This window comes from Scyliorhinus torazame, chromosome 7 (genome assembly GCF_047496885.1).
Source record: "Scyliorhinus torazame isolate Kashiwa2021f chromosome 7, sScyTor2.1, whole genome shotgun sequence".
In the NCBI taxonomy this organism is placed as follows: Eukaryota; Metazoa; Chordata; class Chondrichthyes; order Carcharhiniformes; family Scyliorhinidae; genus Scyliorhinus; species Scyliorhinus torazame.
Window position 1 is genome coordinate 77,973,929 of NC_092713.1, and position 24,185 is coordinate 77,998,113.

Consider the following 24,185-nt stretch of genomic DNA (forward strand, 5'->3'; position numbering starts at 1 on the left):
ACGCTCAAGTATGATTATTAATCATGGCTGGGTGTCGAGTTTGATTTCTTTAGGTTGCGACTTCAATATTCCAGTATTATCATGATGAGAATCTCAAATTCAGTGACTCGTGCCTTGTCAAGTATTCTGAGAAATGTTGCTCGGTTTCGGTAAAAAGAACCAGACATTTTTAAGACACGTTCTCATATATTTTAAATCATTCCACAGGTCTTTGGTCTAGCACAGGGAAATATAGTGCATTTGAACAAAAGAAAATATGCTTTCACTTGGATTGAAAGTCAGTGTAATAAGTTCAGATCTTGCCACAAAGGTGAAGGTAACCAGTCTAATAATTTGCAGTGGCCGCAGACAGGTTTGTTATCTCCAAAGCTCATAGGCTCTGCAAGGCTGTTCTTGCGTATCTTCCAAAGACTTTCAATAATCATGCCTGCCTTTGTAAATAACTGTGGGTCTTCAGCCAAGATCAGATAAATTGAGCAACATAAATCTTCTTGTTCTCAGATTCTTTTAAAGATGATTTACAATTTATTTTATCGGGATGAAGGCTTTCAGCAATATGTAAAGAAAATATGTATTATGTATTTCATAAAAATGATTTTTCAAAATGTAAAACTTTTAACATATTAAAACAAAATATTTCACACCTATTTTAGAAGCAATGTGGGACTTATTTTGACCAATCAGGTATACTTGTTGCTAAGTTCAAATTTAATATATTTTTTAAAATGTGATTATTATATAGCTACATCCAAAAAGAAGTTGAAAAAACTACTCTTTGTAAAGACATTTGCTTTATTTGATTTCTTTGTGCCCTTTTTTAATGGGCTCACCCACACAACTGGAAACAGTGGTTCCAAATTTAACCTAAAGTTTTTTTTTGCGGGATGAGTTTTGGTGTCAGGTCAACTCAGCTCTGTTGAGGTGGGTGGAGATGGGTGCCTCAGGGGCCAAGCAATGCACAGGAAAAATAATCCACACAAAAAAGTCGAAATAGGTATTGAAAGACTTGCCATATTTTCTTTACAATATTATGCTTTGGCAAACAGTATGAAGGTGTCCACATTATCTCCCACATCGTCACCACTCTGTAAAGTGTGATTAACTCCAGGGCCACTGTAGATGGGCCTTCGGAATACTCGCCAAGGTTCCAAGCCTCTGCTCTGCCTTAGAGAGGCAGATGTCCAGTTTGAACAGATTGAGGGAGTAAAGAGAATAGTGACATTGAACTTTCGCAGTCTGCAGTCCTGCAATGAGTAGAAATGCCAAGCCCCGGCACCAGAGGAGTTGCACTGACACGTAAGGGTGGCATGTGTTACCCTCTCTCAGATGCCAGCAAGTTTGTTCTCTCACCATCCCCTCAACCATTAACAACCACTGTACCAGATGGATAATGACCAGACTGCTTTGGAGTCAAGTACGATGAAGCCTGAGCCCCCAAGAAGTCACTGACCTCCACTCAAAGGGCCTCAAATGACTATCAACCTTCCAACAGCTGTGCTAGAGCCATTGGGGCAGCACTCCAAAGGAGTAGTAGAGTAACTAAACCTTTATTTTTAGAAAAGGACTATAGGATAATCACTTGGGTAACAAAATAATTAGCTGCAATATTATGCTTAGAATAAATTTCAATGCCTTTATTGCCTTGTAGCTGGTGTCTTTGTGTTACAGCTTCTTTATCTGCATTATCAGGAAGTAATTGACATAGATGTTTGTTGAATAGCTTCAGAGTTCTTAAATGCAGAATCAAAGGAATGGGGTGGGTGGTAGCAAGGACTGATAATACTGGGGCTTTTTTTGACTTGTCATTTCAATGAGATTGAGGAGGCCATTTGTTTAAATGCACTCTGCTGATCTTCTTGTGATGCTCCCTCACCTTTGTCCAATCTTTTCCTGATGGACGATGCCTTTTGATGCTGTGGCTTCTCTGACTCCAATCCTCTTTGCATTGTTAGGTTGTGCAGACTGCTGTAAACTACAATGATGTGGTCCACTGTCTTGGTCACATTTTAAGGACCACTCAGGATATAAGGGGACGTGAATGTTCCTGGATTATCCCATGACTCTGGGCGAAGTTCTCCTCCACCCACTGCCAGTAGAGGGTTCCCGCTGCAGCAAAGAATCGGGCGCCAGGGGTAAAAATGGGATTGGTGCCCGGCACCGATCCGTTTGCAACCCACTAGCGGTGAAATCGTGTTCTCGCCCGTGCACCAGCGGGAGGATGCAAATGGATGCAAAGGGTCTTAGTGACCCACCTGCAGCCACTTAGCTGCCTGGGCACCATATTCTCTGGGCCCTCGATTCTCTGGTCCTCCGAGCCGGGAATCACATGGGCGCGGATTACAGCAGGTATGGACAAACATTGCCCTGAGGTGGTGGATCTCGCCTTGGGTCAAGAGGGTAACCCCTTAAAGGGGCTGGCCCCAAAGTCCATCCATGTATCACAATGTTAGACTTGCCCACCCCACCAGACTACCCCCCTCCACGGTCCCCACACCCCAGAGACTTCCTACAAAGGTAGATCCTTCAGAGAGACGCCCTACATAGCGAGACCCCTCCAGAAATGAAACCTCTGTCAGGAAGCCCACCAGAAAAGCGAAGCCTGTCAGGTAGCCCCCCAAGAATTGAGACCACTGTCTGGAAGCCCCCCCCCCCACCTCCAGAAATGAGACCCCTGCCTGGAAGGTAGAGAGCAGTCCAGGCAGAAACAGTGAAAACAATTACTGTTGTAACACTCACCTGAGCATACACCTGTTGGCTCAGGCAGAGGAAGCACCACGTATCAATTCCTGGAAAGAGAAAGCAGTCACCTGTGTTTTAACCCCTCTGATCTATGAGCTGCAAGCCATTCATTAATTTCCCTTGCCAGCGTCCACACACACACACAGCTGTTAGCCTTGCTTCATTCATATTTTTCATGGTTCAGTAACTCAATAGTGCTGAACCACAATGATTACAAACATCAACCACTTCAAAGAGAGTTAAGTGCTGTCAATTTCCAGCTCTGCATTTCAAAAGCACTCAGACATGAAGGGGGGGGGGTGTGATTGGAATGCACTTAACTCTCTTTGAAGTGGTTCATGTTTGGAAATACTGTGGTTAGAGCATTTCAGAGTTACTCAGCATGAAGGAAGATGAATGAAGGAAGGCTGCAGCTGTGTTTGTGTGTGTGGAAGCCCATTGTGGGCGAGATTCAGACTGTAACTTCTCGCAAGATCCTGTTAGATCTCGTGAGGCATGGTGAGCCAGGTAAATCCTGCAAGGGGCCTCTCGTGGGATTTACCGGCCACGTTGTGCCCCAGTTTGGGAATGGCGTAGCCATTAGATTTCACCCATTGTGTTTAGCTTTCGTAATATGATGTAGTTAATAGGAGGAGCCAGGGACTGAAGCAGTCAGGTGTTGAGCTTCGGGTCAGTTTAGATTAGGGATGTGAACAGATATGCAGCTTTTCCCCAAATGCTAGAAAGTTAAACTATAGTTTGACACAGGCAAGAAATTCCAAGCTGGTTCCTGAACGATACCACTCTGAGTGGTTTATCCAAGTCATCTCTTTACAGCAATTATTCCTGAGTTGGCTAACTGTATTTAAAAGTGAATTTAGACCTGAGATGGGTTTTGCTTGAGAGGAGATAACAGATAGCAGTTAGGAGTTAGTGTTTCATTGTCATTGTTAAGAATTAGTTTAACAGGTAATTGTAAACTATTTCCTTGTATGAAGTTATTTTAATCCTGTGTTCGTAATAAAGTTTATTTTAATATGTCATATCCCTATTTGTGTGTGGAATCACTCCTGGAGCAAAGTATCCTTTCCTCAGTCTTATAAATTGCATTAAATATTGGGGTTTCTGCCAAGTGTCTTCGCAAGTGTTGGGATCTGGTCCGGGATTGTAACATATGCTCATTGTCTCCGTATGCTAGCAATTTCCATGTTCTCACTATTCTGAGTAAAAAAACCTTCTCCTGAATTCCTCATTGTCCCATAGCAGCCATCCTCGGACTTTCACCTGAATGGTGGAATCTGAGGGGTGAATGAGTGTTGCAGAAGGAAGGCATCATGGCAATGGTCAGCAAAATTGGTGCAGACCTGCATTATCTGTCAGTGGTGATTACACACCAGCTGCACATTTATGGAGCAGAAGCCCTTCCTGGTTATGTAAGTTAATAGATCATCAAGTGGGGTCTGGTGTGCCCCCAAAACAAGGGAAGCTCCTGCAAATTCCAAAGGGCTCTCATTCTGGCTGTTGATGTCCATCATAAAGGTGATGTCTTGGTTCGTTGTGGGAGGAGGGCATTGTTGACCTGTTCCTCTGTGTACTGTGGATTGAGAGATGTGGGCGGTGGCCATGCGGCAGTCTGTGGTGAAATTATTTATGATGATGGTGATTTGGAATCCATTAATAAAGCTTGGCTTTCAGTCCATCAGGCAATAGATCCTGCTAGATCCTGCTTCCATAAAACATCCGCGGTAGCTTGTTTGGTGAAGTGAAACTTTCTTCTGCACTGCTCCTCAGTAACTTCTCAGAATGGAACACTTCACCTCTGGAACCTATGGGCTGGGTAAAGCTTTCTTCCAGCGGGCCTAGCTGCTTGTTCTGATCCATCATGCTGCTTTTTGCTCATCTACTTCTAACTGGAGAGAAGCAAAAATGATCAGCAGCAAGTGTGTAAAGGTGAGGTAAAGGGGAAAGGCCAGAAAATAATTGAAAATTCAGTACTACCTTGGAAATGTACTACTCTAGTGGCATACAGGACCTTAATGACCTGAGTGCCCCATTAAATGAAACTTACAGTCATGGCAGTCAATTTGTGAGGCCACTAACCTAGGAACATAGGAATTAGGAGCAGAAGTAGGCAAGTCAGCCATTCGAGCCTGCTCCACCATTCAATCAGATCATGGCTGATCTCTTCCTGGCCTCAAATCCACCTCCCTATCGCTTCTCAGCCTTTTGGCTAAGATCAAGCGTACCGCTTCTTGCCCTTTTGGCTAAGATGAGTGTGGGATGTCAGGTATCCAGCATACCTGGATCTGGTATGTCTCTCTTGTGGCGACCATGAATTGGATTCAATTTGAAGTGTTTTTTTGAGCAGGCAAAGAGCTGGATTCGGGGTTCGCCCCTGTCCACACTCTGAGCTCTGGCTTTGGAACTCTGATAAAGTAATGGATTAAAAAATAAATCCACCTCCCTGCCTGTTCCCCATATCCCTTTGACTCGTTATTTAAAATGAAAAATATATCTATCTCTTTCTTGAAACCACAATCAATTTTCCTCTTGCTTTATTCTTGGGCCGAACTTCTGCTGCACCCAATTACAAGCGTAATAGTGTCCCCATTTGAAGTTGAATAAAATCAAGATATTGCGGATGCTAGAGATCTGAAATAAAAGAGAAATAGCTGCAAAAACATTGCGGGTCTATGGAGAGAGAACAGAATTAATGTTTTTGAGCCCAATATGACTCTTCTTTGGAACTGAAGAGAGGTAGAAATGTGACGGAATAAATGCTGTCGAAAGAAGGGGCAGAGGGGGCAATTGACCAAAGGGAGGGTAAAGGATATGTTAGAGGAAGGGGGAGATTAAATACCAAGGATGTCATGGAACAAAAGGCAAAGGGATTGGTAATAGTTGCAGTGAAGAAACGAGCATTGGTCCAGTGTAGGTGTTCAGAGCAGGATAAAGGCCGGTGCTGTCTGAAAGCAAAACATGAAAACAAAATACAGACTGGCAATTGGAGGGAAAATAAAATAAAATGGAGTACAAGAGTTCATGGTCTGAAGTTGTTGAGAGTCCAGAAGGCCGTAAAATGCCTATTTGGAAAGCGGTCTCCTCTATATTGGGGTGACCAAACACAGACAGGGTTACTGCTTTGTGGAACACCCACTCAGTCTGCAAAGATGGCCCCCCAACCTTCTGGTTGCTTTCCATTTCAATTTACCATTTTGCTCTCATGCTCACATTTCAGTCGCCAGCAAGTCAGCCTGCTGCAATGTTCCAGTGATGCCCAACGCAAGCTGGAGGAACAGCCCCTCATCTTCCGATTAGGCACTTTACAGCCTTCTGGATGCAAGATTCAGTTCAACAATTTGAGACCTCATACTCTATTCTCCATTTTGAATTTTCTTTTTCGCCAAGTGCCAGTCTGTACCTTTTTTCATGGTTTAGCTTTCAGACAGAGATGTCCTTTATTCTGCTATTAACACCTACTCTGGAGCAATACTTTGTTCCTTTGCTAGTACCATTATCGCCACCTTTGCACATTTAATCTCTTTAACCTCTACCGGCCTCGAATCTATCTATGATCTTTTCCTCCATCTTCCCCCACGCCCCCCAACCTCCCCACTTTAACACCTTTAAACCCATCACATTTCTACCTCTTCAGTTCCAAAGAAGTCATATTGGACTCGAACCATTAATTCTGTTTCTCTCTCCACAGATGCTGCCAGACCTGGTGATATTTTCCAGTGCTTTTTGTTTTTATTTACCCACTTTTTTATGAAGCACTAACCTCTTTCCAGGGGTGCATTTGCAACTGGAGTTAGCTCCAGAGCAAAGGTGGCAGTAAGGTGTCCATTGGAATTTATGCAGCCACTGATTATTTCAATGAAAACAGAGAATGTGATAAATAGTCAGCAGGTCAGGCAGAGAGAGAAACAATAGTTAATGTTTCAGGTCAATGACCTTTTATCAGAACTCCAGTGACTCTTGAAGCCTTGGCTCCCTGCTGATTTAAACGTGCAGAATGAAATATGTATAAAAGTCATTGCGGATAATAGCCAAGGCTTGGATTATCTTGATTGACCCTTTGCTTATTTTGTAAAGGAAAAAGACACAAAAGAGTGGATCATTCTCAGGTAGTTCATCGCTTCCATCAACATCTTCCACTTCAGTTGATGCATCATTCGAAGATTCCTTGCCAGTTCCTTCCCATTCCTCTCCTGATGCTGACTTAGACGATGATGTAATTTCTCCACATCTCCTGATGCCGGATAGCCTTAGTCAACTGGAAGAGTTTGGCCGCCAAAAGAAGCGGCAGAAGAAGCTGCCCAAGCAACAGCGACAACGGCAGTTTAGTGACCTGTGGGTTCGCATTGAAGAGAGGTGGGTTTTGATTTTTGTTCAGTTCTGGAATAAGAATTCAATAAATAGTTTTAGGATGTGAAAGGAACAAAATAGTTTGTCTTCCTCTTAAATCATGATGATGACCCAAATATACAAATAAGAACCAATAATGCAATTGCTAGTGGACCCAAGCCTGAGATAAGGAATGATATGGTCAGAAAGAAATTGGTACGGGACAGGTAAACCTGGACTGAGATCAAATGACTTAGCACCAGCTGAGAATCAAACTTGGGAATTTCATGGTCAGTATAGCTTCCTATCAGCTGATGGACTCTCACTTTAGTGTCTCCATAACAAAATAGTAACATTATTAATTCGGTGTGTTATTGGATTTTATATATTAAAATCTCAGCTTTTAAGAAAGATTGCACTGATAAAATTAAATTTCAGTTTAGTCCATTTTAACTTATCTTGTGGCTTGGATTATATTTTTTCAATCTCTTTTAGTTTGCTATTTACATTTTATAAAACTGGATTAGCATGACTTTGAACATCAATCTGGCCTGAGTGAGACATTCTAGATGGATTAGTGTTTCTGTATGTTCAAAAATATGCATTGTAAGTAGTGCCAATGATTCAGTAAATAAATGCACCCCTTTGTTGGTACTGAATCATGTAGACCAGAAAGATTTAATACCAGCTCAGTAATGAGTTGGATCACCTTAGCCAGTGTGCTTGAAGGGCACTACAATTAATTTCAGCATCTGAGGACCAAGGAGAGAAAGGATCGTCCAAGTTCCTGGTATCCACTGATCCCTATTGCAAAGTATGTGTCTGAATATGTGGTGAGGCTAGGTTTGGGCTTGGCTCTGTTATTTCCAAAATGTCTGCAAAGCCTTACGATGCTCACCTTTAACTTAATGAGTACATAGGCAGAGGACTGGCAGCCATGGAGCTGGAGTTCAGCATAAATTGGCACTTTCAAAAGAGAAAGTAAAGCTGTTTGATTTTTCTCAGGCAACGCAAAGGCTGGATTTGTGGACCAATATTAGTTGCTTATTGCTTGCACGCATTTTAGCTTTGATTGACTGCATTTCACAGATTTTTATCAATCCTAGTTTTGTTTCCCCATTGCTTTGGTACTCTAAACTCTTACAGGTACATTCACCCAAGTGACTATTGTTCGGGCAGTTCATCAGCCTGGGCAGTGCATATTTGTAGGTTGCTCAAATACCAGGAAGATCACAGGTAAATCAACCCTGCTCTTTGGCAATGCTCACACATATGTAAACTTTGAATCTGGAGTGGGAACCCGAGCTGACTTCTTCCTCCCTAGACATGGGTGCTGAAGTTAATTGTAGCATTCCTACCAGTGCTCTAAGGTCATCTAACTCAGCACAGTCTGGAGATTGAACCTGGGACCTTTCTGTCCTGTAGGCCATATTGGGCCATGAATTTACCTCACTGAATCATTGGGGAATATATCTTTGACCTTTTGAATTGCCTCCTTTCATTCTCATTTCCCATTTCATTTATTTTTCTAGTTTTGATTCCATTCTGTTCTGTTTAAAGATAGCCATGACTTTGTGTAGAATGCTTGGAGAGCAGGATAATTAATTTCAACTCCAGAGTCTCTAGCCCACAAGCTACAGTTCTGAGAGACCAGATTATTCAGTGACAAGTTAGCAAGACAATCACTAAAACACTGCATTCAGTGCAAACAATTCTTTTTTCAGGGCCATTTTTGCATGGAGGTTTATTAATTCGGAAATTCATTCAGAAATGTTATCAACAGGCAGAGAAACACTGTTATAAATCATACAGATTAAATGCTGCATATACAACCAAGGAATGGGAACAGCACATGATGAGTGTGAGGCATCATAGCAGTGCAGATGCAAGAGTAGTCCTACTAGTAGAAGGGATGTCAGGCAGCCGGAATACAGTGTGTTATCCGGCATGAAAGTCTTTTATAGCTAATTGTTAATTGAGATGGCAAAGTGCCCGTAATCTTCTCAGTTATATTTGGTGTTCTAATGGATTGGAATAAGCAAAGAAGTAAAGAAAGAGAATATGGAGATGAGAAGCTTTTTTTTAGTAAATAAATTAGTGAACTTAAAATAAAAGTGAGTTGCTCTTCACACAGTCAGTGAATATTCTGCACTTTAATAATTTATGTGAACAAGTAAGCGGCTTCAATTTTAATCAAATCTATCTACATTGCACTAGATTTTCCACCTCTTCTGCATTTGTCCTTGCAGGCATTAGGATATTAACTAGAAGAGCTATGACAGCCTTCTACTATCTTGCACCTTTGGTAATTCTTCATTTGAGAGTCTATGCTGTGGAAATTGACAGAGATATCCACGTTCATACCAGAGCCATATTGAATACTGTTCTTGCAAACCATCTTCATCTTTCTCCTTTTCTTGTCCTCCCTTTTTCATTATCTTTCTCCTTTTTGGGTTCATTTTCTGTTCCTTTCTGATTTGCTAATTCTCTCCTCTTGGAATGTTTCCGATCTATATGACACAGCACCGGCCTGAGAGAGCATTTACCCCCTAAGCTTGCCGGCCAGCAAAGGTGCCCATTTTCTCATATTTTCAATGGCATGATTTGTAGTTTAAAAAAACTATCAACTATGCAATATAGCTGATACTTTGTTGTTTAAAGCAACAGGTATCTTCAGGTCACTGTTTAATAATGACATTTGGACTTGGAACAATATTGTACTGTAATAATATCTATAAATATTAGTGTCCTTTCAGGGAACTGTCCCTGCAGCTGATAAAGCAAACTGAAATATCAGTAAGTTAATCATTTTAAAGATTGGCGCTGACAAATAACACAGGACATTTTTGTATGCAAGGTGACTTCTGGCTGGAAAAGAGTTCTGTTTGAATTAAAGTCATACTAACATTGTACTGTGAGGACAGTAATATTTAGAATCCTAGGATGGCACAAAACAAGATTAAGCAGCGAAACAGGTTTCTTGACCCTTGGTCCGAACTTATCAATGGGCCACCTGATTTGTTACGCCAAGGCAAGTAAAAATCTTGGGTTAAGCCTCCAGGAAAAATAATGGTGTGTTCATAACCCCTGTCATTATTAATGAGCAAATCAGCCAACAAGTTCAGGAGAAGAGATGTGACATGAGTTGCCCATCTCCAGCACTTGCTAATCGATTTATACTGCTCTGCCTTCACAAGAAACATCTCACCCTTATCTCCGAATATATTTAAAAGCTGCTTTTAGAAACTTGGTGGAGTTGCACATTAACTGCCCATGAAACTTGCTGCAGAAATGTAGGGCTGATACTTCACAAAAGTTCCCTTTCAACAATGTGCTAATTGTTAATGCAATGCCAATCAATCTGACTCCGAAATGGAACAATTTACAGTTACATCTCAGTCCTACATGCAATAATTCTTCTTAGAGATTCACTCAATTCAATTAGTAGAATTTGACTTCATGCATTAATACACATGAAGAACATGGGGTTTTCCCCCACCTCAGTGGGGACTGAGTTTAGCAAAAACTCCGCTCCTGCAGTTTCCTCGTGAACCTGGCAAAAGCTTGCCCTCAGAGCATTAAAACCTGAATGTGCCTCTATCTTTGTATTTTATGACAGTTGTCATGATATTCAGGTAAACATCATAGCACAAACATACATACATACTGATGGACAGATCAACGGACCAATCAACACACACACAACACCACAGACAAGAGCATACACAGTACAAAACGGAACACAACACTTCCTGAGCATTCCAGCAGGAGACAGCTCAGGGCACAGAGCTCATAGCAAGCCACTCAGACATCCGCCATGTGCTGAGTGCCACTATAAGATAGTATTAGGAATAGGTCCACAGATTCTAGGGTTATGATCGAACCTCAGTAACCAGTTTACCACTGTAAATAAATGTTAGTAATAAAACTGAGTTGTACCATTCACAACCGTGTTGGTTCGTCTCAGTAGCAGAGTACCCAACACATCATAGTACCAGGAGTAACTGTGGGACCTACCTACGGATCCTCCGGATTCTGCCATCCTGCGCCATGGACACCGTCAGCACACCGCAGCCGCTACAAGTCGCTGGAAACCTTGGCGTTAATTGGAAGCTGTTCAAACAGCGCTTCCAGCTCTTCCTGGAAGCCAACGAAAGGGAGGGCGCTTCAGACACCAGAAAGATCGCCATCCTCCTCTCCATGGCAGGTCAACACGCCATCCATGTCTACAACTCCCTGGTGTTCGCGGAAGGTGAGGACAAGACCAAGTACAAGACGGTCCTTCTCAAACTCGACCAACACTTCAACGTCGAGGTCAACAAGAGTTTCGAGAAGTATCTCTTTCAGCAGCACCTGCAGGGTAAGGATGAGCCCTTTCAATCCTTCCTTATGCATTTCCGTATCCTCGAGCAGCCCTGTGGTTACGACACCACCTCCGATTCCATGATTCGGGACCTGATCGTTTTTGGGGTCACCTCGGGCACCCTACGCCAGCAGCTCTTAAAAATAAAAGGCCTCACACTAGCCTCCGCAATCGAAGCCTGTGTCCTGCATGAAACGCGACTAGCCGCTACTCCCAATTTCAGGCGGCCGAATCGGCGCGGCAGGGGTCCTACGCGGCCGGATCAGCGAGGCAGGCGTCCTACGAGGCCAAACGGGTCCTGGCGATCGTGTTCCCCGCGGCCCGGACGAGGGCGGCCATTTTGCGCGCTTTTCGAGGCCTCCCGCGTTTGTGCGCGCCAAAAACTACGTCGACATAGAGGGATGTGATGCGCAGGCGCGCTCGACGCAAGATCGAACTGCGCATGCGCGGTGGCGCAACGAATGCCGTGATGTCACGACGTGCGGCAACTGCGGAGCCGCACATTTAAAGCGGCAATGTCCCGCAAGAAACCGACAATGCCTCCGCTGTGGCAAGATGGGCCACTACGCTGCCTGCTGTCGAGCAGCTCAACCTGCCAATGTTCCCCAATTTCGACAACCTCGCAGGGACGTGCGGACCATTCAGCCTCCTTACTACGAGTCGTGCCAAGACGATATCCAGACCAGTGACACAGACGACCGGGACACCTTCCGTGTTGCAGTCATTGATGGGAACCGGATGTCTCCAGCCAGGACCCACCAGCCGTTGCAAGTGAACACTGTCAATCCGGGTGATGAATGGTGTGCCACCCTAACGGTCAACCGATCACCGATAACATTCCGTCTGGACACTGGCGCCTCCGCCAACCTCATAGCATGGTCAGCCTTCTACACCATGAATGTCAGACCACCAATTCGGCCATCCCGTTGCAAGATGGTCGACTACAATGGGAACATTATCCCGGCTATGGGATCCTGCCAGTTCCAGGTGATACACAACACACACACGGCCACACTCTCATTCGAGATAGTCGAATCGTCAAAGGACTCCCTGCTAGGCGTACAGGCATGCAAGGTTCTCCACCTCGTGCAACGGGTCCATGCTCTGTCTCCAGAAGGCACATCTGACTTCCCGGATGCAGAATTCAGGGCACAGCTCCAATCGCTCCTCACCCACAGCCAGGAGGCATTCGAGGGCATGGGAACACTGCCCTACACCTACAGAATTCGGCTCAAACCGGACGCCACCCCGGTCATTCACGCACCTCGCAGGGTCCCAGCGCCACCGCCTCAAGCAGCAGCTGCAGGATCTCCAGGACCAAGGGGTGCTATTCCGGGTCATGGAGCCCACGCCATGGGTCAGCTCCATGGTGTGTGTTAAGAAGCCCTGCGGCGAGCTCCGGATCTGCATTGATCCAAAAGACCTCAACAACAACATAATGAGGGAACACTACCCCATACCCAAACGTGAAGAGATCACGAGCGAAATGGCCCGGGCTAAAATCTTCACAAAACTGGATGCCTCGAAGGGTTTTTTGTAGATCCAACTGGATCAGTCCAGCCGAAAGCTGTGCACCTTCAACACCCCTTTCGGCAGGTTCTGCTATAACAGAATGCCATTTGGTATCATCTCGGCATCCGAGGTCTTTCACAGGATCATGGAGCAGATGATGGAGGGCATCGAAGGGGTGCGCGTCTACGTGGACGACGTCATCATCTGGTCCACCACACCACAGGAGCACATCAATCGTCTCCAGTGCGTCTTTGCGCGCATACGGGAAAACGGCCTGCGCCTCAACCGAGCCAAGTGTTCTTTCAGCCAAACCAAGCTGAAGTCCCTGGGGGACCACATTTCCCGGTCAGGGGTCCGTCCGGATGCAGACAAGGTGAGCGCCATTACAGCCATGCCGCAGCCCGCAGACAAGAAAGCAGTGCTAAGCTTCCTAGGCATGGTCAACTTCCTGGGGAAGTTCATTCCCAACATTGCCTCCCACACGACGGCTCTGGACCACCTCGTCAAGAAGTCCATGGAGCTCCAGTGGCTGCCCACACACCAGAAGGAATGGGAGGAGCTCAAAATTAAGCTCACCACAGCCCCGGTATTGGCGTTTTTCGACACATCTCGTGATACTAAAATTTCGACTGATGCCAGCCAGTCCGGCATTGGGGCGGTACTCCTACAGCGAGATGACACTGCGTCATGGACCCCGGTTGCCTATGCCTCGCGGGCCATGACCCCCACAGAACAGCGCTACGCGCAGATCGAAAAGGAGTGCCTGGGTTTGCTGCCCGGAATAGACAAGTTCCATGACTACGTGTATTGTCTCCCCCAGTTTACTGTTGAGACTGACCATCGCCCCCTGGTCAGCATCATAAATAAGGACCTGAATGAGATGACCCCTCGCCTCCAGCGCATCCTACTTAAACTCAGGAGGTATGACTTCCAACTGGTCTACACCCCGGGAAAGGACCTTATCATTGCGGATGCCCTATCCAGAGCAGTGAGCACACCGCCCGACTCGGAGGGGTTCGTCTGTCAGGTCGAAGCGCAGGTGGCCTTCACATCGGCAAATCTGCCAGCTGACGACTCCAGTCTGGCCCATATTCGCCGGGAAACTGCGGCTGACCCCCTTCTACAACGAGTGATGCGTCACATGACGGGTGGGTGGCTCAAAGGACAGTGCCCGCAGTTCTGCAATGTCCGGGACGACTTGGCCGTCATTGATGTTGTCCTTCTAAAGCTGGACCGGATTGTGATTCCGCACAGCATGCACAAGCTGGTCCTCGACCAACTACACGAAGGCCATCTGGGGGTCGAGAAGTGCAGACGGAGGGCCCGAGAGGCGGTACACTGGCCCGGCATCAGTGATGACATTGCCAATTTGGTGCTCAACTGCCCCACCTGCCAAAGGTTTCAACCGGCCCAGCCTCCTGAGACACTTCAGCCCCATGAGCTGGTGACGTCCCCTTGGGTGAAGGTGGGTGTGGACCTTTTTCACGTGCTTGGCAGGGACTATGTAATCATCATTAATTACTTTTCCAACTATCCAGAGGTCATACGCCTGCACGATTTAACATCGTCCGCTGTCATAAGGGCCTTCAAAGACACCTTCGCTTGCCACGGCATTCCGATTACTGTCATGTCGGACAATGGGCCCTGTTTTGCCAGCCAGGAATGGTCATCCTTTGCTGCTTCGTATGGCTTCACACACGTGACGTTCAGCCATCTGCATCCCCAGTACAATGGAAAGGCGGAGAAGGGCGTTCACATCGTCAAGCGGCTCCTCTGCAAGGTTGCTGCTGCCGGATCGGATTTCTGCCTAGCCCTGCTGGCCTATCGCTCGGCCCCACTAGCCACTGGCCTCTCACCAGCCCAGCTGTTGATGGGTCGTGCCCTCAGGACCACTGTGCCATTCATTCTGGTACCCATACCAACCATGCTCCGGTACTACACAGAATGCAACAGCAGCGCGTTCGCCAGAAGATGGCATATGACACACGGGCAACTGGTCTTCCCGCCCTGGCGCCTGGAGATGACGTCCGCATCCACGTACCAGAAGGTGGCTGGTCAGCACCTGCCGAAGTTCTCCGACGCGTGGCTCCCCGCTCGTTCCTGGTTCACATGCCTGATGGCTCCATTCGTAGGCGCAACCGCCGGGCTCTTCGCCTACTTCCATACTTGATACGGGAACTTACATCGACACCGCGCCCTCCTGTTGTTCCTGATAGCGACTTCATGGAGCTTCCTGCCACCATGCCCCTTCCGTCATCACCCGTGGCCAGGCCCATTCCTCAGCCAGTGGATCCAGACCCACCCTTGAGGCGATCAACCCAAATTCGTCGGCCACCTACTAGACTGGACTTATGAGCCTGTTTACACATTGAACTCATAATACCACTGTGTTAATATGTTTCTGTTCTTCCTTGTCGTTACAGGAGTTCGTTTTTGTCGTTCAACATTTCCCTGTTCTTTGTTTATGGTACAACCTTGTTGTTATGTCGCACCCAACATCACCCCTTGAATATAGTTTAGCCCCATGTACATGCTGTAGATATTGCACACACACACATTCAGCTGCACTCAGTACACATCTCTATAACCACATAGGCACATGTTCTTGTACAAAAGGGGGGATGTCATGATATTCAGGTAAACATCATAGCACAAACATACATACATACTGATGGACAGATCAACAGACCAATCAACACACACATAACACCACAGGCAAGAGCATACACCGTACAAAACAGGGAACACGACACTTCCTGAGCATTCCAGCAGGAGACAGCTCAGGGCACAGAGCTCATAGCAAGCCACTCAGACATCCAGCATGTGCTGAGTGCCACTACAAGATAGTATTAGGAATAGGTCCACAGATTCTAGGGTTATGATCGAACCTCAGTAACCAGTTTACCACTGTAAATAAATGTTAGTAATAAAACTGAGTTGTACCATTCGCAATCGTGTTGGTTCGTCTGTGTAGCCGAGTACCCAACACATCAACCGTGTGTTCACAATCCATCATGTTTGCGCCAGACCCCGCCCCCCCCCCCCCCCCCCCCCCCCACACACACACACACACACACAACCCTGGGAGCAGGAATCTGCTAGCCTATTCACTTTTAACTACCTCTTGCTCCAGTGTATTTTCTTAAACAAATGCAAATAAACTTTACTTTTAAATATGACCTATACATGTAACTCTCCTTTTTCCACATAAAAGATTTGGTTAAAAAAAATTCAAGAAATATCAATATCAGATATGAATAACCTATGATAATATGGTTTGACACAATGGCATGGGGACAGCAAAGCAAAGAGTCCTGCTCGGACACCCTGCCAGCATTTCACTGAACTAACATCACACCGCAAAGAGAAATCAGGTCATTTAAATATATTTACGGCACACCAGGCCATTTTATAGATTATGAGCTGTGGAATTGGAGGCTAGATTATCAGGCACCAACAGATATAAGGACTATTGCGCTTCAACCAATTCAGTGTCCTGCGATATAAAGACTCCTTTCAAGTATTCAAGTATAAGCTATCAGGGGCCAGTTAAGAGGATTGTCATTAGTGAAGACTAGCCATATTATAGGATGTGGAGCAGGGCACAAAGGAATAAAGTGTTAATGTGGGAATCCCTTCAACTACCCTGTTGGGAATGGGTATACAGCGCCTACAGTGCTACTCAAATGCTCCAGCCATATCATTTGCCACAAATCTGAGGTCTTGATGAAGTTTACAAAAAATGGTACCTAAGGCTAACTGCCTAGTGCCTGCATTTCCAGCTTTGAGCTTAGAGTTGTTGGCAGTGACAGTCTCTTGATTTGAGGATTTTGTCCATCAGGATCACGAGATGTGCCATGAACCTTCATGTGATTGAATAGGCCAATTATTGATCACAGTTGTTTGAGCACACGTTGCAGGGCATACCACCAGGTAGTGGAATCCGAAGTACAGGATTTACTTCCTTTTCTTTTATTCACTACCACTACCCTGCCTCATTATTAAGACATTGGTGCAGCGAGATAGACAGGTTTAAAAAAATAAATTTAGAGTACCCAATTCTTTTTTTTTCCAATTAAGGGGCAATTTAGAGTGGCCATAAGACATAGTAGCAGAATTAGGCCACTCGGCCCATCGAGTCTGCTCCGCCATTCAATCATGGCTGATATTTTTCTCACCCCCACGGGAGGCCTGAGTTTCATCAGGATTTCCAGACCTACAAACTAAAGAAGGTAAGTATTCGCGTTTCTTAACATCATCATTCCAAATGATTGGTAGCAAGCTCCTCCCAGTCATGATGTCAATGCTTCTGTGCATCTAGGAGAGTTTTGAAATGTCTTTGAAGCTTTTTCTTTGCCTTCCTCTGGGACATTATAGAGTTGAGAAGAAAAACCCGGCAGGGAAGACGGTATTCGGCCATTTGGACACAGTTTTCAATCCACCAAAATTGATTTTTCAAGAGTTTAGCATGAATGTTTGTGGAACTGAATTCATAAAGGACACTGGTACTTTAACGATTGAATCTGGAGGATATGGCAGAGGCATTGCTGATGGAATTTTCTAGCGTTCTTGTGTGACACTGAAACAGTCCCGGCCTGGCAAAATACAGGAGTGTGGTGACAATAACTGCTTTGTACACTAGGGCTTTCATTGACTCATGGAGCTTTTTGTTGGCAAACACTCACTGCCTTATGTCATGCCCAATACAGGCATGTTATACTTTAGTCAACCCTTTTAACAATTGGACACAAGATGCAGATAAGCTCCATAAATCATGTGCCTTTTGGCATTTGCTTGACAAACAGTATCAAGAGTCTTGTAAATACCTAATTAAGTATGGACATGGCGGGGGTACCACATAGCCATCTGTGAAATTCACACATATTTTTGTTTAAGGATGGGCCAGCACCTAAAGACTATGGAGTTTCCAGACTGCTTGTCTCCATGTTCCAGACTGGACAAAAGAGAAGATCGATACTCAATGGTCACGATCAACTTCCCATTGTATCACAGTGGCCTCCTCGAAACTAGTTTGGCCTCGGAGGTGCTAACTCAGAAGTCATGTGTTTGAAGCTGGTTTCATTTTTTTTTAAATGCACTTTATTACAAACATGTATCAAAACAGATTACAGCAAATAAATACCCCGGGAAACATACTTCTCAACAATCAACTTGAATGGGGCATTCTTATTACCCCAGGACCCAACAAATCCATCAGAACCATTAGTCATCAGTCACGCTGAGAACCATTCTGAAACTAGCTGCAAGTCATCAAGCAGCCAAAGTACTTAACCTGTTCCAGTTTCAAAGTACACCTGAAAAACAACCTTTGAGATATTCGACTACAGGAAACCAGCAACCTGCTGTGAACCTTTCCCTTTAATAGTCCTTCGCTTACACTTCAAATCATTGAATCCATTCTAGAAACCAAAGGCCTGCCATGTGGGGGACCACAAATCATAAATCAGAGACTAAATTAACTGTAATCTGTAAAAATGCGTTATCTATATACAATCTTTGCCTTTGTGTACATTTGTGAGACCGAGGTCATGATTTTACAGGACAAAATCATAGTCCCATTTTGGGCGCATTTACCGAGGTGTTTCCCAGCGCCTGCAACGCTGAGAGAGACGTCGCTATTTAATGGGTCTTGCCATTTATTTGGGCCTCAGTGAGGAACACCCAGCCGAGGCCGCATGTACCACATTCTCTGCACTGACTAGCTCAGCTCGCCAATGCAGGGAGAATATTTGTGGTTCAGAGCATTTTCAAATGCCACCCCGATCTTTCAAACCCCCTCAACCACCCCACCGCGTCCTCCGGACCACCGTTTTCATAGAATCATAGAATTACAGTGGACAAGGAGGCCACCCGGCCCATCAAATCCGCACCGGCTCTTGGAAAGAGCACCATACCCAAGGTCCACACTTCCCATCCCCACAACCCAGCAACCTCACCCAACACTATTGAACCCAACTTACCTCTTAGGGGGTTCTCACACCTCCCCACCCCGCCTTTTAAGGGCAAGGCACCCCTGAGCCAAATCCCTGGCATGGAAAACCTGGCGCCTGGGCATCTTGACACTGCCAGCCTGGTACCCTGGAACCCTGGCCATGCCACTGTGGCACTGCCAGTGTGCCTGACTGAGTAGCTGTGCCAAGGTGCGAGGTTGGCAGTGTCAAGATGTCCAAGTGGCAGCAGGAGTGCCAGGGTACCACCCTGCACAAATGATTTGACTCAGAACAAAAATAAATGACAGAAATTTAACAACACAACATCATTTAAAATTTGTGGAGGTAGGAAGTGCTGCAACTTCAAACAGTGATGTGCCAAATCTATGAATCAAATATTACAGAATATATCCTAATAGTAGAAAACTCTACATCTTGGTTTGTGGAATAATTTTGGTGAATGAACTCCAGGTGCAATTATAATCATAATACTAAGTTATTCCAATAATTTTATTGGAGATTTTATTAGATATGTGAACTTAATAGTGCTCTAAATGTTGGACATCATTTACTGAAAACAGTACCAATGTAATGAAATCCCATTTATCTCCCATATTAAAGTTTGTATTCACATTGTGCACCCAACAGCAAGCCAAACAGGATATCTTTCTCTTTTTAACACCAATGAAGTTGTTTTTCTAGCAGTGAACTAAGTTTCCTCCAGAAGCAATTTGTCACGATGACAGCTTTATATCCTTTGCACCCAAGGTGTATCTTTTGGATGTCTGAGAAAACTTCAGTTTAAACCCTGGAGCCCCTGAAACAATAAAGGTCTCTGAACTGGCATGACATTAGTCACCTCTGAAACCCATTGCTGTCTATTATGCTAGGTGCAGACAGGTCCTTTGGCTTGAGCCTGCCTGTGCAAGATGAAAATGTGTTAGTCTCCTCTTTCAGGCTCTTGGGGGCATCTCATGAATAGCTACATTGACCTTTGTGAATACAGCAGCCCATTGACATGATGAGTATTATGTCAGGTGGAGTTGTGATATGTTTCTGACTCCCAACATTCCTGATGCTTAATTAGTAGCAGGGGATGAGATTCTGCAATCTGAGGTGCATAATCTTTCACGGCAGCTAAGTTAACTGGCTCCTGCAAACTGCAAGCATTAGTTACCACACTAGATCAAAGTTGAGAATCTAGAAAAGCATTAATGAACAAACTGCAAGAACTTCATTTCAAAATGAAAAATAGTTGCGAGGTAGTGAAGAACTTTCCAGCAATACCAAAATTCAAAGCATTTTTGCATATGATACATATACATACCTCCACAGATAAATAAAATATTCCACAAGAACCAATCTGTTCTATATTCTTTCGATCCGAGACATGTATTTTGGATGCCCAATCTTATAATGTGTCACTCTGAATAATTAAATGGAAAATTAATTGATTAGCTCACAATTGGAATAGCTTTTATATCCCATTGTACATATACACTAAGTTAAGTTTTAGCTCGACCGGCAAGCCAGCCCGAGCAAAATGGGGTGTATAGCCTTCCTCTAGGTGACATGATTCTATGAAATAAATTACTCTGCCCCTTGTACCTGTGAACCTTTTAGACCAGGGTGGGCCCTCTGCTCAACCCCTGGACTCTGTTTAACCCTGATATCAACTGGAGGAGTTCTGAGGCACTGAAGTTGTCTTGCATGTTTTTGAATTAGGGAGGGAAAAATATCATCCAGGACTCCTTGTTCCAGTCACAACCCAATGGTTATTGCTGGAGGGTGCACGTGTTGTGTGTACAGTGTTTTAGGAGAGCATAGTTCATTTATGAAGGTACCATCCCACCTCATTGAATATCCTACTGAAACTGAGGAGGGAATTTTAAGTTTTTAAGGTGGGTTGGTTTCTTTGTGAGCAGTAATTTAATAGAAGAGAAACTGCCTGTGTGTTGGAAAACTGGCAGGAACCCATCAACTTCCGTCTAATATCCAAGTGTGTTCTTCAACACACAGGAAACCTCCCATGAGGCAGGCAAGTCTGAGATTTAAATATGTTAAATAGTAATTCATAGCAGCTTTAACCAAGAATTCTGACTAACTCTGAGTGCATAGGTTCCCATTTTCCCAGAACTTGCCAAGTAAAATAAGGTGAGTGCACAAGAGGGAGTGATGAGACTGAGTGACTGACATGCAAGAAAAGCTATCAGTCCTGAGATTTGAGAACTGCTCCCTTACCGAAGTAAAAGACCTTTGCTCACAGGACTTGTTCTGAGTGTGTACTTTCACTGCTTTGGAAATGATTTCCACTACTTTGGGGATGATTTCTACCAACTTAGAATACTTTGCCTTTGAGCTGCACAGCTTCTGTAGCTCTACTCCAAACCTCTAATGAAGAACAAGAGGAGCAGCAACACTAACACCAAGAAAAGCAGGAGCAACAGCAACTTCTCCTCAACCACCTGCCACGCCACAGAGTTGGGGGATGAGCTCAGAACTCCCAACGTCCACTCAGCACAGCTTGCAGGCAAACTATGAGCTTTTTGGATGTAATAATAAGAATCGCTTATTGTCACAAGTAGGCTTCAATGAAGTTATTATGAAAAGCCCCTAGTCGCCACATTCCGGTGCCTGTTCGGGGAGGCCGGTACGGGAATTGAACCCGTGCTGCTGGCATTGTTCTTCATCACAAGTCAGCTCTTTAGCCCAGTGCTAAACCAGCCCCTAATGACTGAGTACTAGTGCCTCAGGAAGTCCAGGCGCTATTGGGTTGTTATCGATATTTGCTGGCTCGTGGAAGAAGGTTTCCTTCCAACTGGACTGGGTGAGCGCACATTGCCAGTGGCAGTCACGATTGTCATGGCCCTGAGTTTCTCCACCTTCGGATTCTTGCAGGATTCTGCGGGTGGCGGCCTGCTGTCGAATCTTGTAATCTGCCACCCACAGGTACATATCACAGGTGATGGATGCCATGATTTGTTATGCGCACCTGGCTACTGATGAGGCCCTCAGATTTGCTTCTGTGTGTCGATTCCCACAGGTATGGGGAGTCACAGTCTGCACTCAGGTTGCAATCAAAGTGCCATGTGATAAGCCAGCAGTATTTATCAATCAAAAAGGATCACCACACCATCAATGTTCAGCAACCCTCGAAAGATCATTATGTGAACTTGTTGCATTTTTGTTAACCATATTACTGACTGCAGTTTTATTACATTTCCAGATTTTCTGAGCTGATTAAAGTCTAAAGCTGCCATGGGGGGATTTGAACTCATATCCTCTGGATTACTAGTCCAGTAGCCTAACCACTGTGCTACTGCATATTTGTATCAAACAAGAGAATGTTGTTCAACCCATCATGTCTGTTTTTGATGTATCAGAAAAAAAGCTTTAAACCTGTCTGGTTTCTGGCTGCCTGTATGTATGTATGTAAGAGTTGAAAAAGATGAATCTGTTCGATTCAGGAGGCCTAATATTACTCATAATGATCTGATGGTATGTAGAGCGAGTAAGAGATCCAACGTTGAAATGTATCCATGGAGTGCTGAACTGAATGAACATTATTTCCAGAATACATTTCAATCCAGGGCCCCTTCTAGACCTTGAGACTAAGAACTGGTTTTATAAAAAGGCTGTAGAAATATTCATTGTAAAAAAAAAAAAATGTTGGGCATAACTCAGATGTGTGTTGGCACTTCAAGTAGCCATACTGTTGCAGTAGAACTGGAACTATTTTGTTACTGATCTGATACATTAAAAAACCTATTCTATCAATCTGACAGTGCATAAGATTTTTCTTTTGGTGAAAATCTGTTTCATATTAGAAGCTTGTCTGCTTCAACTTTCCTTTTTCCTTATCATCAGATGAAATATTTGTTATTGAGCAGTTAAAATGATTCATACCATATGATAGTCCACAGAAATGTGTGTCTTTTCTATTGTCCTTTAAATTTGCTATGTCATATCTTTGGAACAGTCCTTGTGCAAAATGTTATAGTGAGCTGGTATAAAGGGAAAAGCACACTAGTATGGGAAAGACACACTTCTCAACCCTGTCAGCAAATGTGCTCACCTTGAATAGCGACCTTGAAAATCCAAAATGTCAACGAGCCTTTTCTTGTGGTTTTTCACATTATTTGATACTTGAGTTTCCTTCATAGGAAATTGCACACCAGGTCATATCTCTGGCATCCAAATTGCCACTCCAATGAAGCTGATGCTAATAGGGGATGCCGTGAGTGTGTAGTTTTAGTGCATGTTGTTCAGTTACAGGTTCATCCAATCTAACTAATGGTTGGGACCAAAAGCTACAGATCATCTGCTTTAGCATATTGATATGTAGCCAAACTCATCCCTCCTGTATCCTTGGAGGAAATAGATCATGTCTAATATTTTTAAAAATTAACGTATTGGAAGTTAGTGTTCAGATTCACCTCCAGGTAATTATCTGAGTATTGGTGCAGAGTACTAAAATGGCACAGTATAGGGATGTACTTGGAGTAAGTTCTCTGCATGCATTTAAATTATGAAAGGCAATAACAATAAAGCAAGTGGGACTGTAAAAAAAATAGCACTCTTGAAAATGCTCCATGTATAACATGTCAGACATCTCCTTTGGGCCAACACATAATCAAACAATCAGGGAATGGGTTTTCCCGAATACAGGTGCCCAGAAATAAGTGCAGCTGTGGGGGTAAAGTAAATATCCAGCATAACAGGTTAAGGAAATTCAGATGTAAATGTGTTATGCAATTAAATCTGCTGAACTTGAACTTCCTTGCCCTTTTGTGGCGTCTATTGATCCATATGCCAGAACATAGAATAGAATTCCTACAGTGCAGAAGGAGGCCATTCAGCCCATCAGATCTGCACCGACCCTCTGAAAGAGCATCCCACGTAGGCCCACTTCTCCACCCTCTCCCCGTAGCCCCACCCAACCTGCACATCTCTGGACACTAAGGGGCAATTTAGCACAGTCAATTCACCTAACGTGCACATCTTTGGAAATTAAAGGGCAATTTAGCACGGCCAATTCACCTAACTTGCACATCTCTGGACACTAAGGGGCAATTAGGCATGGCCAATCCACCTAACATTTTGATTTATTCTCATGGCTCTGATCTCCGGTTTAAAAAAAACCTCACCCACAAATTTCCTTCAATATGCTGGTTCAAAACCCGGGTAAAATTAAGTCCATAATTTTAAGTGCAGTCACAAATAGTATTTTTCTAGTGTTCTACTGCATTTTACGAGATAAATTTCTTCTTACTATTGTTCTCATTGAGACCTGC

The 24,185-nt window shown here is 44.4% G+C and overlaps 1 protein-coding gene across 3 annotated transcripts in view; it reads left to right on the forward strand.

Annotated features, from left to right (window-relative positions):
- LOC140426328 (metalloprotease TIKI2-like) overlaps positions 1–24,185 on the forward strand; it is a 575,072-nt gene that overhangs the window by 544,147 nt on the left and 6,740 nt on the right. The window contains exons 6-7 of one of the 3 annotated variants that reach the window (XM_072510936.1): positions 6,814–7,092; positions 17,837–22,651. In XM_072510936.1, the coding sequence (XP_072367037.1) occupies positions 6,814–7,092; positions 17,837–18,011 (454 nt within the window). In that variant the 3' untranslated portion in view covers positions 18,012–22,651. Of the gene's footprint in view, positions 1–207; positions 554–6,813; positions 7,093–17,836; positions 22,652–24,185 lie in introns of those variants that run through there. The other 2 variants (XM_072510935.1, XM_072510937.1) reach the window with 2 other exon arrangements.